This window comes from Astatotilapia calliptera, chromosome 16, assembly GCF_964374335.1.
Source record: "Astatotilapia calliptera chromosome 16, fAstCal68.1, whole genome shotgun sequence".
Classification (NCBI taxonomy): domain Eukaryota; kingdom Metazoa; phylum Chordata; class Actinopteri; order Cichliformes; family Cichlidae; genus Astatotilapia; species Astatotilapia calliptera.
In genome coordinates, this window is record NC_137437.1 from 26,174,039 (window position 1) to 26,189,924 (window position 15,886).

At 40.7% G+C, this 15,886-nt stretch overlaps 1 protein-coding gene and 1 long non-coding RNA gene across 8 annotated transcripts in view; one reads left to right on the plus strand and one right to left on the minus strand.

The window, feature by feature from the left end:
• The window catches only part of LOC113007664 (LIM and senescent cell antigen-like-containing domain protein 1), a 37,056-nt gene that overhangs the window by 2,573 nt on the left and 18,597 nt on the right, over positions 1-15,886 (plus strand). Inside the window, exon 1 of one of the 7 annotated variants that reach the window (XM_080290352.1) lies at positions 2,328-2,451. The exons of 2 other annotated variants lie outside the window; for them this stretch is intronic. Coding sequence is in view for 3 of the 5 variants with exons in the window: in XM_080290348.1 (XP_080146474.1) it covers positions 6,332-6,441 (110 nt within the window). In the remaining 2 variants the exon portion in view is untranslated. Of the gene's footprint in view, positions 1-2,327; positions 2,452-6,206; positions 6,442-6,898; positions 7,037-15,886 lie in introns of those variants that run through there. 4 more of the 7 variants (XM_080290353.1, XM_080290348.1, XM_026144442.2 and 1 more) reach the window with 4 other exon arrangements.
• LOC145420926 (uncharacterized) lies at positions 9,227-10,451 on the minus strand. The gene is made up of 2 exons (XR_013902161.1): positions 10,183-10,451; positions 9,227-10,104 (listed from the first exon to the last, which is right to left on the minus strand). It is a non-coding gene; the product is annotated as an uncharacterized LOC145420926 (long non-coding RNA).

A 15,886-nucleotide genomic window follows, 5' to 3' on the forward strand; every position in this document is an offset into this window, starting at 1 on the left:
CTCATCCATACAACTAATTTTTTTCTACACCTGATTGCTTTCTGTTTAACATTCACACTCCAATGTGAATGTTACTCTATTTAGTTTACTCTATTTAATTTGTAAAATATGTGTACACACACACACACACACACACACACACACACACACACACACACACACACACACACACACACACACACACACACACACACACGTAGAAAAATATTTAGTATACACATCCAGAAATGCATATACTATTATATATTGTACATATATTTATTAGTTTCAGATGTAGCCATTCTTGTATTTTGCTTGTTTACATTATTGTATTTTGCACAACTCTGTTGCTTGTGAAGCTCGCACACAAGAATTTCACTCACATGTGCTGTACCAAAGTACCTGCACATGTGATGTGACAATAAAAGTGATTTGATTTGATTTGATTTCAATGGATGCACCGGAGAGCAGCTTGGGGTTCAGTATGTTGCCTGAGGATGCTTTGGCGCAGACAGGGATCAAACCACCAACCTCCAGATTACTACACCTGCTCTGGCCACCCACTGATGACAAGAAAACAACATAGTGTTAAAAGTGTCGGGGCTGCTGTTTTTGATAAATAAAGTCAAAATAAAAAGAAGATGACTTTGTAACTGATGGAGCAGTTAGCCTCAGTCACAGTAATTAATCAAGGTAACATCGCCACAGCAAGAGTTTTTTCTTGGCTAATGACTAATTGCTACTAAAACATTAAAGGCAATGAGGTTGTGTTATTTTATCTAACAGAAGTCTTTGCATTTTCCTGTTGCTTTTTTAAATTATTATAAATGAGCAAAAATGTATATCACCCCCCCCCCCCCCCCCCAAAAAAAAAACAGATAAAAAAAAACAATTGTTTTGTTGTTTTTTTTCCTTTTGGGGGCGCCAAAGTTCTTTCCTACAGGTAGAAACCATTCACGCCACAGTGCTGCTCTAAAGCACTATGGTTCCTCTTTGTAAGTACGCTGAAGGATTGTCTGCGGCTTTTATGAAACCCTGTTGATGTTTTTAGCCTTTGGTTTGCAACTAATTAAAGTGTTTGACAGGAAAAAGCACAGACTTCTGCCTTTAACTCTTTCCCTCATGAAGATATGCAGAGGCAGAGACCACTCTCACTAACATCTGATGTACACTCAGTCATTTTGTTCTATAAGCAGGCCTGAAATTGGACAGAAGCTGCTCAGTTCAGAAGAGTGCTTGAAAGGTTACTCCTAGAAGGCTTTTAAGAGGTAAAGGGTTAATAAATGCTCCGCTCATGCCTGCTGTCATGTGCAGTCACCTCTCAAAGGCTCATTCAGAGCAAGAAAAACTCTTCTGTTAGTCAGCTGGGAGCCTGACCGATGCATGGGGAAGTATGGACCAACAGGATGTGTAATGATCGTACAGTAATTACAGAAGTTCCTCAGTGTTTGTGTGTGGAAAAGATGGCCTTTAAATCGGGTGAGGCAGATGTAGCTATTATTAATCCTGCAGACAGAAGAAGAAGTAGCTACTTTTGGCTGCTTTGTTGTTTATAGCCCACATGTTTGATTTGGCAGGTTTTTTTCTCATCCTGACACATCCCCAAAGGGATCTGTGTTTCCTCCTGGGATCAAACCGGGAATTTTTTGCTGCAATTGACTGCGAGCTAAAGATTCCCTACACGCCGTGCATGACTTGAGTTCCTCCTCCTTGATTATTTGTATCAAGATTAGCTTGTAATATGTTGTACTGAACATCAGGACTTTTAAAAATTATTATTTTAATGTGATATGCATTTTTGAAGATGTGAGAAAAATTTTTTTTTCTCTCTCTCTGTATCCTGTGATAATGGTAGTGAATCTTTCCAAAGAATTTATGTATCCAGAGAGTTAATCTAAGTTGAATCAGGGAACTGAAAAACTGAACCAATCATATTGTTGGTAGAGATAAATGGGCGCTTGGTTATTTCAGCAGGGAGATATTTAGCAATCTCTTTTGTCTCATCACAGTGAAACAGCCTGTTGTTAGACATATGAAGGCACACCCATCACTATGATGAATCCCTCACACACACACAATATAACATGAGCTCAGCCTGTGGTTTACCCTCTTGATTAAAACTGAGAGAAACACCAAATTTCGCAGCTCTGTGAGAATTACTTTATTATCAACGCTTCTTCATCAACGGCTCCTCGCGCCACTTCGTTCCTCCATTTTCCCCCTTTTCCATGTGACCTTTTATGGCAAACATTCTGCGAGCCAGTGGCCTGAACAACGCCCCCCCCATCACTCTCAAACACACACACAGTGCTAACATGTAGACACAAGTGACCACAAACACACACAGCTGTGAACAGGAAGTGATGTGGCCGCGTTGACTGAGATAACGGTTGTTAGAGTGTTTGCAGTTATAGCAAAGGGGACTTTGCACCAACGGCCGAAATATTCTAGCTGCAGTCTGACAAAATATTGGTAAGATGTTTGTTTTTTTTACATTTCATTATCACTTTTTGTGATTTTAGCAGCTGCGAGGCTTTACTACGTGCACAAGTGAAAGACATGTCAGGGTGTTCGTCTGTTTTAGTTGTCTGTGCTTCCTCATGCAGGTGTCAATCCTGGCAAGAATCAATTTATTATTTTAATTTAACATTATATAGTGTACCTATTTGACCACCTTCAGAAATGACCTAATATTGACATGATTGCATCACACAGTTGTTGCAGATTTGTCAGCTGCACAATCTCCTGTCTTCCACCACATCTCAAAGGTGCGTTATTGGTTTGAAATTTGGTGACTGTGGAGTACAATGAACATATTGTTAGGTGGCCAAAAAAAACCAGGTTGAGCTGTTTGGGCTTTGTGGCTTGGCTGGAAACAGGAAACAGAAAATGAGTACACTGTGGTCATAAAGGGATGGACATGGTCAGCAACAATACTCAGGTAGGCTGTGGCACTTAAATGTTGCACAGTTGATACTTAAGGGCCTGAAGTCTTTGCCTTCTTCTGCTGCTGCTTTTTTGGGGTCGGCACAGCAGATCATCTGCCTCCATCTCATCCTAACCCTGTCATCCTCTGTCACGTCTATGCGTGCATGTCCTCCTTTACTACAGCCACAAATCTCCTCTTGATCCTCCTGTTGTATTGCAGCTTTATCTTTAACATCTTTTGTCCAGTATAGCCACCATCCTTCCTCTGCACATGTCCAAACCATCTTAGTCTTGCGTCTCCCACTATGTCGCTAAAACCCTCAACCTGAGCTGTCCCTCTGATGTACCTTCTGGTTACACATAATGAAAATCTTTACCTCTGCCTCTGATCTTTTTTTCACTGCCACGCCCTGCAAACCATCATTTCATATTTCATAGAAGGGTTCACTGCCATCTTGTACACCTTCTCTTTCACTCTTGCTCCCATCCTTTTCTCACAAATCAGCCCTGACACTCATCTCCACCCAATCCTCCTTACCTGCACTCTCTCCTCCATCTCTCTTGTGCAGTCCGTTGCTTTGGTTGGATGACCCCAGGTATTAAAATTCATCTACCCTCAACCTGTATCCCTCTCATTCACACACATTTATTCTGTTTCTTCTACTGACTTTCATTCCTCTTTTCTGCAGAGAAAAGCTGTAATTCCACTGTCAGCTTATTGTTGTATAACATATTAATCATCATTGTGATGAAGTTTGTTTTCTGGCATGAACGTAAACCACACATAGGCACGCAGAGCTGGCATGCAACACCTTAAATTAAACGAGAAGCAGCATTGTGCTACTGTTAGCACTGTTTCTTAATCCCACTGTGATGGGTTTCATCTCTTACCTGCAGTGGTGCATGTCACACAAACCGAATATGAAAAGCGTAGAATCGAAGTCAGTAAGAGTAGCTGTAATGTCAGCAACGGCCACACAGTGGCAGTGTGTTCATGGTGGAAGGCTTGTTGGGCTTGTGGGAAACGTCTGCTCAGCTTGTGTGTATGTGTGGTGATGACGATGAGTCAGTCTTAACTCAACATATCCCCTTAAATTCCAAATTGCACAAATGTCATTGCACAACATCACTTTTCCTCTTTTCGAAATACAGCTGGCACGCTTTTATTCGTTCCGAGGAAACTTTTAGAAACTGGCTGAAGCATGTGAAGAGTGGGGAAGAAAGAGAACAGTCTGGGATTCATCATGAGTGTTATGGCATACTGAGACATGTCAGCCGGAGCTGCTGTGACCCTGTTCCAGCTGCTCCAGGATGTGAAGCTGACATTAAATTTCAAAATTCACACTCTGTGCATGAGTGTGTGTGTGAGAGCAAGTGTTTGTTAAGGCTACGTGGAATGCTGAACAGGTCAAGGCAGGCTGTTGAAGGTGAATCTGCGGGGTGGAAATGTTGCGTGTAGTTGTCTGTACATACATGATTTTTGTCAGCCGTCAAACAGCTTTCAAACCTGAGCTGTACCTTTGCATCTCTAATGGTCATTTTATTTAATAAAAAGAACTCCTAAGAAAGCAATCAGAATTAACTCATGAGAAGTAGTAGGTTGTTCTATAACCAGCACCTTTATAGCTGAGCTGTTAACTTTCTACAAAATGTGCTAATAAACAATAATATAATAAATGAAATAATTGTTTCAAAGGTGTTTTGACACCTCTCCTCGACCTGTGGTTGCGTTGTGCAGATGTTAACACCAAACCAGCTGCACCAGGACACTTTTAGAGGAGATGAAGTTAAATGAATGAGTCACATGAACTCCAAAGTGGTTCATTTATGGTGACACCATGATCCAACCCAGCTACCTGTTGTGCTCTGCAAGTTTGAACTAAACACCTTCCTGTTGTAGCCAGGTATGCTTTCTGGCATGCAGCGGAGTACCGCAGATGTTTAGAATACACAAACTCTAGGAACTAGCCATAAAATGAGTAAAACTGCCCAGACAAAGATGAATGCTGGTCGGTTCTCTGTCTTATCTACTAGTTCAGAACACAGCACCTTCTTCAAGCCCAGCAGACTGAGTAGGCATGTGCAAGAGTAGCTGCAGATACATAAATAGATCCTTTTAAAATCCTCCAATGAAATAAGAGAACGTAACCTTATATTTGTTTTGTGGGCAGTAAAATATTTAAATTAGGTTTATTTAAATTTAGGCGCAGGGCAGAGGTAAACAGGCCATCTGTGCAGTATAGTCTTCTTTTAGCTAAACACAACCTTCCTGCCTTTTTATACAAGATGTAACGTGAGGGACAAAAGACTCGCCTGTGGCAAAGCGCAGCAGGATCAGGGGGCTTCAAGGCCGACAAAGAAATATGCATCTGATCGCTATACTGCACTTTAGCACATATAAGCACGCAGAGCAAGAAGTCGCGCACCCTTCGACTTTATATCTCAGGAAATGCTCTGTGTGAGGGAGCTTCCTTGACAGAGCGTGCATATAGTCAGTTGATGGCTGTGAATGCTGTTTACCGAACCCCGTCCCTTCTCTGATGACATCACAGCTTCATGTTTTGAGAGGTTTGCGCCTGAATATCTGTTGTGGTTTGTGTTCGCTGTAGATTAGCCCTTCCCACATAAGCGCTCCCACATAGTGCTGTGATGAATTATTCATAGAGTGACATTTTGCTTTTTCTCAATAGTTTGTTGTTTGTTGCTGGGAAATAATTTCAGTTTACAAAAGCTGTGAAAATAGTATCCGTGCCGACCCGTGTACCCGTGATCAGATATCAGCGCTGGTCCTTAGTGCGTTCCAAAGTACAAGAAGTTTGAAGTTTGGCTTTATATTCCTGTCATCGATCATAATAAAGTTTCTTTATGAACAAACAAGACATCTACAAATACTTATTGGCAATATTGACATTTTTTTACTTTAAAGCTCCAACATGAATGCCTTCTTAAGGATTATGCAGAAGGCACTCACACTCTGTATGAGTGTATTCTAAGTGTGAGAAAATAAATCTGCTTCTTTTTATCAGCTCTTCATGCCTTTTCTTCTCCAGCTTTTATTTGCTGTACAGAGAGTGCTGAGGCAGAGAGATGTAGGAGGTGAACAGAGACTGCGTTGACAGTGTTGAAAGGTCGAGGACTCTTCTTCTTCTTCTTTTGTCTCCTCCTTCCTGTGATGCATTCCCCCCCTTCTACCTGCTGCAGGAGGGGGAGGGGGAGCATATCTTTTTTGATAGGTGTGTAACCACATAACCACACCTCTGTGTGCTCAAGGGTTTGAGCCCTGGAAGTGTATGTGAGAGACAAGTACTGGAGTGAGACGAGACTCAACAATTCGTACTGGGGACTGAGCGTTTTCAGCCGACGAGAGGTAGGAAGGAAGGAAGGAAGAGAGGGAGGGAGAGAGAGAAAGCAAGGCAAAGGGGAGATGAACTCTTTGAGGCTGAAAGAGTTGTCAAACTCAGACTTATACAGGCGAAGGAAGGAAAAACCAGACAATGGAAATGTCAGCGAGAGTTTGGCTTGGGACAGCTACAGGTGGGTGCAAACTGTCACATTTACGGTGAGAAATAACGATTTATGCACACAATTTTCTTGTGTCATTGTGTGTGTTGTATTGGCCGACATCTCAATGCGATTGTCAGTCTGTAGCACTCAGTTTTTAGGAAGTGTGGTCTACACAGGGCGTTGAGCCCACTTTGGTTTTCACACATGTAAATGGTTTTTAATGGCTCAACAATGACACTTAGCATTTCAAATAAAAAACCATTAAAAGTGTGCGGGTTCTTCAAAGGTCATGTCAAGTACTGCAGTGTGCTTACAGAAGTGTTCGGCGAGATAACAAACGATTAACTTCTTCAAATCTGTTTTTGAAGTCTTTGTTCGATGTTTCTTTTAGGGTTTAATCTCAGTTCACAAACATTGATTTTTAGTGTGGGGTCCAAGTGTTGTCAAACTTATCAGCTTCCTTATCATCAGCACTGACTTGCAGTCTCACATGAAATAGCAAATGTGGTGTGTGGTATATTACAGATACTTATCTTTACTACAGGCTCTTTGAAGAAAACTACTTACCGATGTGTTGCGTATTAGCGTGGATGGATAAGGTGATATTTTCTGTGGTGTTTGAACAGTAAGTATTGTGGTTGATGGTTGAATTCCTGTGAGTTATGTGAGCAGCAGCAGCAACAGATGTGTACATGTACAGAGTTTTGTAATATTGGTTTTTATAATATGATAACATCAGTTTTGGATGTCTGTTGGTTTCTTTTTGTCAGACGCATCTCTCTCTGTCTCTTGCGCTGTCGCTCTCCTCTGATGTGTGTTTCTGCGAGTGTGTGTGAGATGCTGAGTCGTATGTGGCATGCAAAAATGTCAGGAATGCGGACAGAAAGAGGGCTCTCTTCAGAGGTGTGTTGAGCCAAACCAAAAAAAAAAAAAGCTCCGTTCTCGCCCTGTAACCCTGAAAAAGGGTTTGAGGAGCAGGCGGAGCAATTAACATTTAAACAACTAAATTAAAATCAAACCTTTGGTGAGGCAATAACATCGGACTCAGCAGGGCCGCTGTGTTTAACAGGTATTCAAATGCAGTGTCACAGACAGCTTATATGAATATAGTGCATAAAAATAACAAATTAATTAAATATCCCTGTGACAGTTGTGACTGTGCAGTGTTTGTATTTATCTAGAATTACATTTAGGCAGCATCAATAAATGATAAGACTGCTTTAAACTACAGAAGTCAGAAAACGGAGGTGAGAAAGACAGTGGGCATTTATTTACTCTTGTATTTCTGATCCACTCTGTCATGTGAGACACAACTCAACTGTTCCGATACTCCTGACACAGAAAGGATCACTAAGGGTTTTCACTTAGGCAGCGGTTGTCCTTCTCTCCGGCATCGGCTGGAGCTTTCTTTAGGTGCCTTCCCATCTTTAACAAATATCCAGCAGGGATGACTACATTTACCCAGGGCCCTGTTTATGTGATGTTTTTCTGCTTCCCTGGCCGCTCTGTCTGTGGAGATGGTGTTTGCTCTGTGTTGTAGCGACCTGATGACACCCAGTTTGTGATTCAAACATTAAATACTGGTTCGCATGCATTGGTTTATAGTACACATTAGCTTTTAAATGTCCCCCATTACTGATGGAAATCTCACAGGCTAAGAAGGGTAACCTGCGACTTTTCATATACTCCCTGGCGAATTTGATGTGTTAGTCCACCAAGTTAATGTAATCAGTGAACTGTGGTATGTCCTGAGATTTGATTTTCACCCAGGTGTCCTCCACATATCTGAACCAATGAGTTGGTGGTGTTCCAGGGTAGGATAACAAAGTCCTCTTTTCCACTTCTTCCATGTACAAGTTGGCCACAATGGGTGAACCTGGGGAACCCATGGCACACCAATTTTTCTGCCTTTATTACTGAAACAGGTGGAATGAAGACTGGTTGTCGTTTCAGGGGCTCATTAGCATTTTTGTCACCCTTGACTGCCAGAAGGATGATAATGTTGTTGTCATTACTAAGTGATGTGAGTGCCTCCCTCTCCTCCATGTTGATGTTGGATGCTTGGGGCTTTGCGTTGCTGAGACAGGCCGAAACCTTTGTCCGTAGTTGCTCTTCTTCCACGTCTGCAATGTTGTTGTTTTGAATCGCTGTTTCTGTGGCTGTGATCAGTTCCACTAGCAGGATTTGTCTCGGCGTCACAGCAAAGTTCAACCCTTTAGCAAGGATGTTTTTCTCTGCTTGGATGAGTTGTCTGTCAGACAAATTTTTCACCCATTTGTTCACATCCTCAGCGTGGCATCCTTCTAAGCTTACGCACAGCTCATGCATCAGTCATATTCCTCTAGAAGCAGGCTTGAAATATGACACAAACTGCACAGTTCAAGTAAGAGGAACATGGGCTATTCCTAGCAGGCGTCCAAGGGGGAAAGAGATAATATTTATATTTCAGAGAGAAATATAACCAAAGAAACAGTGCTACAGGATTTAACAGTGGCAGGTTATTAGGCTATTTTTGGTGCCAGACATGTCCGATAAATTTTCAGCAGAACCGAAATGAAGCAGATGCTGTAAGTAAAGCTGATAATAGTGAACCTTAACAAGCAAATCAGAAGAGCAAAATGAATCATTAAAAACACAAAGAAGGAAACACTTATCAAACTGATTAAAGGTTTGGGTGGAAACAGTTTTTATTTGATTGCCTAATCATTTTTTTATATAGGTATAAATAGGGATGGGTATTGATAAGATTTTAACGATTCCGGTTCCATTTTCGATTCTGTTTAACGATTCGATTCTTTATCGATTCTCTTATCGATTCTTTTTTTTTTTTTAAAAAAGGAGAACACTAAGGTCGATTAGCTCAGAGCTTTGTTTTATATCTTCTCTTTGAACAAGATAGAAATTTAGGAGTAACATGGCCTTACAAACCCAACAGTGAGATCTTGAGAGATCCAGCCTACGGCTCTTCAATGGGGTGTCACAGGGTCCCCAGGAAAAAAAATTGTAAATGTAAAATAATAAAATAAATATTCTTGTGAGACATATCACATATTGACGGGGTCGGGTTATGTTAAAAAGTATAAATTGTTATACTTTGTTCATTGGTTCAAAGGTACCCCACACTTCTTTTTTTGTTTGCTTGTTTGTTCTGGTGTATTTTTCATTTGAACTGTTACTCTGCCAGAGTACTCATATTTACAAGATGGCATTGAACGCCCCATTGGTGTATCAGGAAAACTATTTTGTACGTATGTTCCTTGAAGGGGATTGAAGTCGTTCTTTTTTCCACCGCAGCGAAGGGCTAGGAGTAGGAGAGGAGCTGCTGTATGTTTTTGTTATCGAATCGATCTGATTGTGAAATAAAGCATATGCAGTGAGAAAGCAACTCCAGGAGTCATCCCTGCCTTAAAGCTGCAACATTCTTCTGTAGCAATAACAAAGTATAACATAAATTGTTCTCTGGCAATTACACAAGAATATCCAGTAATGTCCCTGCCCACAATTAAACACATTCACTTACCAAAAATCGGGGGCATCTGCTGTGGCAAATGGGTGCAAGCCTTTTACCACAAACTTAGACACTGCTCGGTGACATTCGTCTATCCTGGCCTGAAAGGAGACGCTACCGGTAGACTGCAGCGAGAACTGCCAGCATCTGAGCCAGACTCTGTCTGTCTCTCTCATCATGGTCACCTACATGTACAGTAATGGCAGGTCTTGTAATAAGGCAGATTGCGCTAACATAATATGCACTGTTAGTTGATTATTTACCTGCCGCATTAACGGGAGAGGACGTGCAAACGTTAGCGCTGCTGCTGGGTTGAGAGTCACGAGTCCGGAGCGGAATTAAAAACGCGTGTCATCGCGTGTTTTGTGAGCAAATGCTTTTGCATATTCGTAGTGTTTCCTCCCTTAAATGAAATATCTACTTTGCAAGTTGCCCTGTTGTCATCGGTTCTCATAAAGTATAATCAAACTTTTGAGCGTTTGAGCCGCTTAGGCGCCGTGTTTCCTGCCAGGTAAATGACGCTCCGCAACGTGGTGACGTCATTCGGGGCGACTGGAATCGATAAGGGAATCGTTTGCAAAAATGGCAAACGATTCCAAGGAATTGAAACAGTGGGAACCGGTTCTCAACAAGAACCGGTTTTCGATACCCATCCCTAGGTATAAATCCTATGACAATTCATGTACTGTTGACTATCCGTGTGAGGGAATAATAGTTAATATCACAAAAAAGGTTCTGCTTGAAGAACAGTAAATAGTAGTCTAATTTGAGTTTTATGATTGTGTGCATAACCTCTTACTTCACTATTGGTTGTGTGGTTTGGCTACAGGGGTGGCCACATTTTAATCTCTGTTGTCAGTGGCCATGGCCACCCCTTACCTCCGGCCCTGCAGTTAGATCCGCCTACACACTTCCACTTGTCGTCATCAGAATTAGGTGGAGCAGTTGCAATGTTGACAAAGAAAACAAACACCGCAATTTCAAAGATTAGATTACATTTACATTTTCCAAACCAAAAAAACATCCATAACTATGTAAAAATTATTTATTCGTTACATGTAATGATCAGTTGATTCATATTTATTGGGGATGGGGTGATGTTAAATAATCTTTAAACGAAGATGAAGATTGCAACTTGCTAGTAACTCTGCACTAATAACAAAGAGCATGTGACATGTTGCTGTTATGCTTTGTCTTTTTCCTGTCCTGGGCAGTTAAATGGGATTGAACATTTGATAGTGGAGGTCAAAGTGGCCTTCAGGACAAAACGCCCAAAACAAAGGAAATGTTAGTCATGAATTATGTTTGCACACTCATCGAATCACTCAGTTTTACATGTTTGTGTGCACTTCTATGCTTGTGCTGGTGTGTGTACACTTGACTTGGTGCCAAAGGTTTTGCTCAAAGAGACGTCAGGTCTGTGTTTCCATGGCTGCTGTTGACACTGCGAGTATGTTACAGGTGGTGTGTTAGATTAGTTTCTTTGGTCTGAGACTCCTTGTGTTGCATCAGCTGAGAGGAATCAGAACTGCTGCTGATTTCAGTTTTAAAGCGAGCCTGCAGAAAGAGGCCAATTAAGCCTAGAGTAATATACATTTAAACATAAATGTTCTGTATTATATTGTATGAATAAATGACCTGCTTTGTTATTATATATACATAAAAACAACAAAACTGGTTTGGTTCCATCTTAAGTTTAAAAACCAAATAGAATAGAATTGGATGCCCTGTAGGAAGAAGGCAGTGTGGACAATGTTCTGCTGAGAAAACATGGGTCCTGCCATCTATCTGGATGTTAGTTTGACACGTACCACAAACCTAAGCAATGCTACAAATCCAATAGTGGATCCGACCCGTTGGAGTACTCCCTGATGGCTATAGCCTCTTTCAACAGGGTGACACGCCCTACTACAAAGCAGAAATGTTTCAGGAATGGTTTGAGGAGCACAACAATGAGTTTGAGGTTGTTGACTTAGCCTCCAAAGTCTCCAGATCTCAATCCAATCAAGTATTTGTTGACTGTGTAGGTCAAACAAGTCAGATCTATGAAGGCCCTACGTCACTGATCAGTGCTGTTAAAATCTTGGTGCTAGATACCATGGCACACCTTCAGGGGTCTCGTGAACTCCAGGTCAGAGTTCTTTTGGCAGCAAAAGGGGGACCAACACAATATTAAGCAGATCTTCATAATGTTATGCCTGATCGGTGTATGCTCCCGAACTCTGCTGAAGCTCTGCCGTGTTTATTTGCTCATTTGAAAAATAGAGGACCTGTATTTGTGTTTTTAGGATAAGCTAGTCAAAAAAGTGCACATCTAAACATCAGCTCCTTTGTAATCAATGGATGCTTATCATGAGTGCCAAGGGCTCGGACAGTGATAGAGTCTATAAAGGGATCAAATGTTGGTTCAGCACATCTAATGTTCCTTTTGTAAAAAAAAAAAAGAAAAAAAGACAGGAAAAGGTCTCAAATATTGCACACAGAAATCATAAAGAAAAAATCTGTTATCCTTTTTCTGTCTAATGTCTAAACATGCTCCACAGTTGGAGACAAGCCCAGGTCATTTGATTGGAACCTGACCTGTGAACCCTCCAGTGATTCCCCCTCTCCAGACTTTTATTAGCACTGGTCATTTATAGCACTCTTTCAAGCTAATGCTGGACACACTATCCCGAGTGTCCCATGTTCTGATTTTGGTTGAGGATTAAGATAAAGTACATGATTTTTTTGTGGCAAACAATTCAAACCACAAAACAATATATAGATGACATAATTCAGAACACTGCAAAACTACTTTTTCGGTGCTTTCGCCCTGGCATGATGATGTTGACACTGTACCACACTCATTGACCCTTAATTTAAGTGAAAGCTGTTGCTAATGTTAGCTTAAAACTAGATTATATAATTATTCACTTTATGTTATGCAGCCGATGCTGACACGGATATTTGTTCAGTTAAAAATCTAATATGATCAACCAATAACATATCTACGAAATATTTTTTTCTTTCAGATACAAAAAGCACAAACACATTGCCTTAGCATTTGTTTTATTTAGTTATTTATTTACGTGTTTAAACGTAACAAACACAAAAACAGTTTTTTGTGTTTGTTCCAAACACATGTTGCCAACTGGGAACTTGTCAGGAAAAAAAGTCTCAGATTACTTGTTTACGCAGATAACTCTGACTCTGCTCTATCCACTCTGTTTCCATTAGGGATGTTGTGGAGTGCCCTCTGGTGGGCAAACTATGCAACATCGATACTCATAATGTGGTTAAAGGTTGTTTTTTCCATCTTGTCTTTACTTTTTGAATAGATTTTTAAAATCTTTGTTCAATTCTTAAATTAAAACACAGTGCTCACCATTTTTGTGTTTAATATTAAAGAAACAGCAATTCTCTTTCATAGATGCCTTGATTATTTACCTGATTATAACTGCTGGAAGACCAGCTACACTGATCCCTGTATTAGAGTATCTTTTTTTAATCCTCAGTAGTGCTTGACACTATTACGTCAGATTTAACAAGGAGTGAATGAAGCCTAAAAATCCTGTCCTGCTAAAGGAACACACCAGAGACATTTATCCAACTGCTGACAGTTGCTGTAGCCAGTTTTAAGCTCAGGTTGACGTTCATATCAACACTCACATTATCTCTCTCTTTCTCTTTCACTAGTATTGAGAAGCTCTTTGGCTGAGTGCTGGGATCAGACTATACACTTACTGTCCAATCTGAGTTGTAAAAAGCAACAAAACTCTGTCAGTATTGTGTCTTGGATGCTTCAGGAATCTAAGACAGAAAGTCCTATGTGAAGGTTTTTTTTTTCACATTTTCTAGTTTAGGTGTGTCTAGAATGATCAACAAAAACGAGAGGCACAGTTTGAGCGGTTTCATCTCCTCACATGTCTAAACAGTCATTTTGAGTAATGACAAACTCTGCTCTGGGGTGAAGTCACTTGTTTGGCCTTTAAATAATATCTAGAGAAGAAAAGTTATAACAATTGAATTTTCCAGTTTCAATATTGGCACATTCAATATTTTCAAATTGACACTATGGTTAGAAAATAACCAACTTGTAAAGACAACTATGGTCAGTGTGGGCACCAGAGAACTTGAATAATTGTTTGTTCAAGTCTTTCATTTTTGAGGGTGGAACACTGTGCTGTGACTGTAATCAGGAGGAAAGCTTCCTGTTCAGCACCCACCCTGCGTCCATTGTGCCCCGGTCACTCAATACTGATTCCAAGTGGCTAAGATTCGCCGCACAGACCACGTGACATTATGACAGACAATGCTCTTTTCTGAAAAAGCTCTCGAGGCTTTAAATAGTGCCCGGTGATATGTCTGGCTGATTATGTCATCTATGTATGAATCCAGACTTTGTCTTTTGATGACAACCAGATTGTTCAGACATACCTACCAAGATGTCATCCAAGGGTTAGTATAGTCCTGTTGTGAAGCCTTGAGCTTTTTCACCATATTGATGTTTGGAAAGCAGGCATGACACATGTGGGGTAAATATGAGTAGGAGCCACTTATCAGTACTTTACCCCTCTTTTCTTTACCTGAATCAAGAAAGTTACAGATTAAACACCACATATTATTCAGCAAGCTTAAAACTAGCAACTGAGACCATGAACTCACAAGAAACTCATTGGTTATAAATCAAAGCCTGTACACTTTGATACAATCAGTTGATTTTTGCAACCAGAGGAGTCTCCCATTCCTAGAAAGAAAGAATGCAGGTTTAAGGCATCTGCGTACTGGCAACCTTTTGATTACCCCCCGAGTCTCTACCTCCTGAGTTTACTTTGCTTACTTTCTCACTCGTTTGCATCTTCCTATCACAGATAGGCATCTTCTCCGGTTGCCAGTGGTTTCGTAACATCTTTCAGTCACTGTAAAACTACTATTGTATTTTAATAAAATATGAACAATGTCTTTACACCAGTTAGTATCTCTGGTGTTGCCTAGCAAGAGCACCAGTCAGCTAGTCGCAAGCTTATGCGTTGGTATCGAGAAGAGGCATGAAAAAAAAATCTACAGCTATGATGCTTTTAAAAACAAGCAAGAAAAAAATGTGGGTAATAGACTTTGAATGTGAAGTTATGTAGCCTTCCTCCACTCCGAAGACAGAGTTGGCCTCTATCATGTATACAAATTCTCTCGCACACATACACAGACACAAAACAGCAGCTGCCAGCACCTAGTTTGGAGTCGAGGCTCCACTGGGTGTCTATTTGTAGAATGGAGTCATGTAGTAAGACTTATACTGAAGGACTCCGACATGTTTCAGCTGGACGCACAATGACACATGGGACTTGAACATCGTGGTGCTGACGCTTTACAGGTTTAAGCAATCATCAGCCATCCCTTACTTTGCTGGATTAACACACTGGCTGCTCTCCAGTGTGGAGAGTCAAACATGTTTGCCTCACTGGAGCGTATTTGCGGATATAGCCTGGTGTTGTTTTGATGGTTTGGGAAGTGGTCATTAATTTGAGATGCCAGCTTAGTGTAGCCACATAAAGAGCTATCAAAGAGAATTGTGGCTTTAAAGGAATGCCCTTGGCTTGGACCAATATAGGGTAGAAAGATGATTAACAAATTTATAATTGTAGCCCTAGACAGCTTCTGATGTTTCAGACTGATATTGGAGAAGATTCTTACTATTTTCTCAGTTGAATTCAAGTTTGAATCCTGTGGAGACTTTTAAAGAACAAAAGCAGTTCATAAACGGTGTTTTTGGAGCTGGTGAATATGAAAGTGTTCAGGGATTCTGACTCAGCGAGGCAGCTTGCATTGATACAGACTTTGACATGATACCAAACTTTTTTTTTCTTGTGTGTGAATTTCCTGCTTTGCACAACAACACAACAGCTGGAAAGGGAAGAAACAGGGATGTTTGTGTGTAAAAATAATAATAATAATAATAACAAAGGAAAATGCGTGCAATTAAAGCCACTT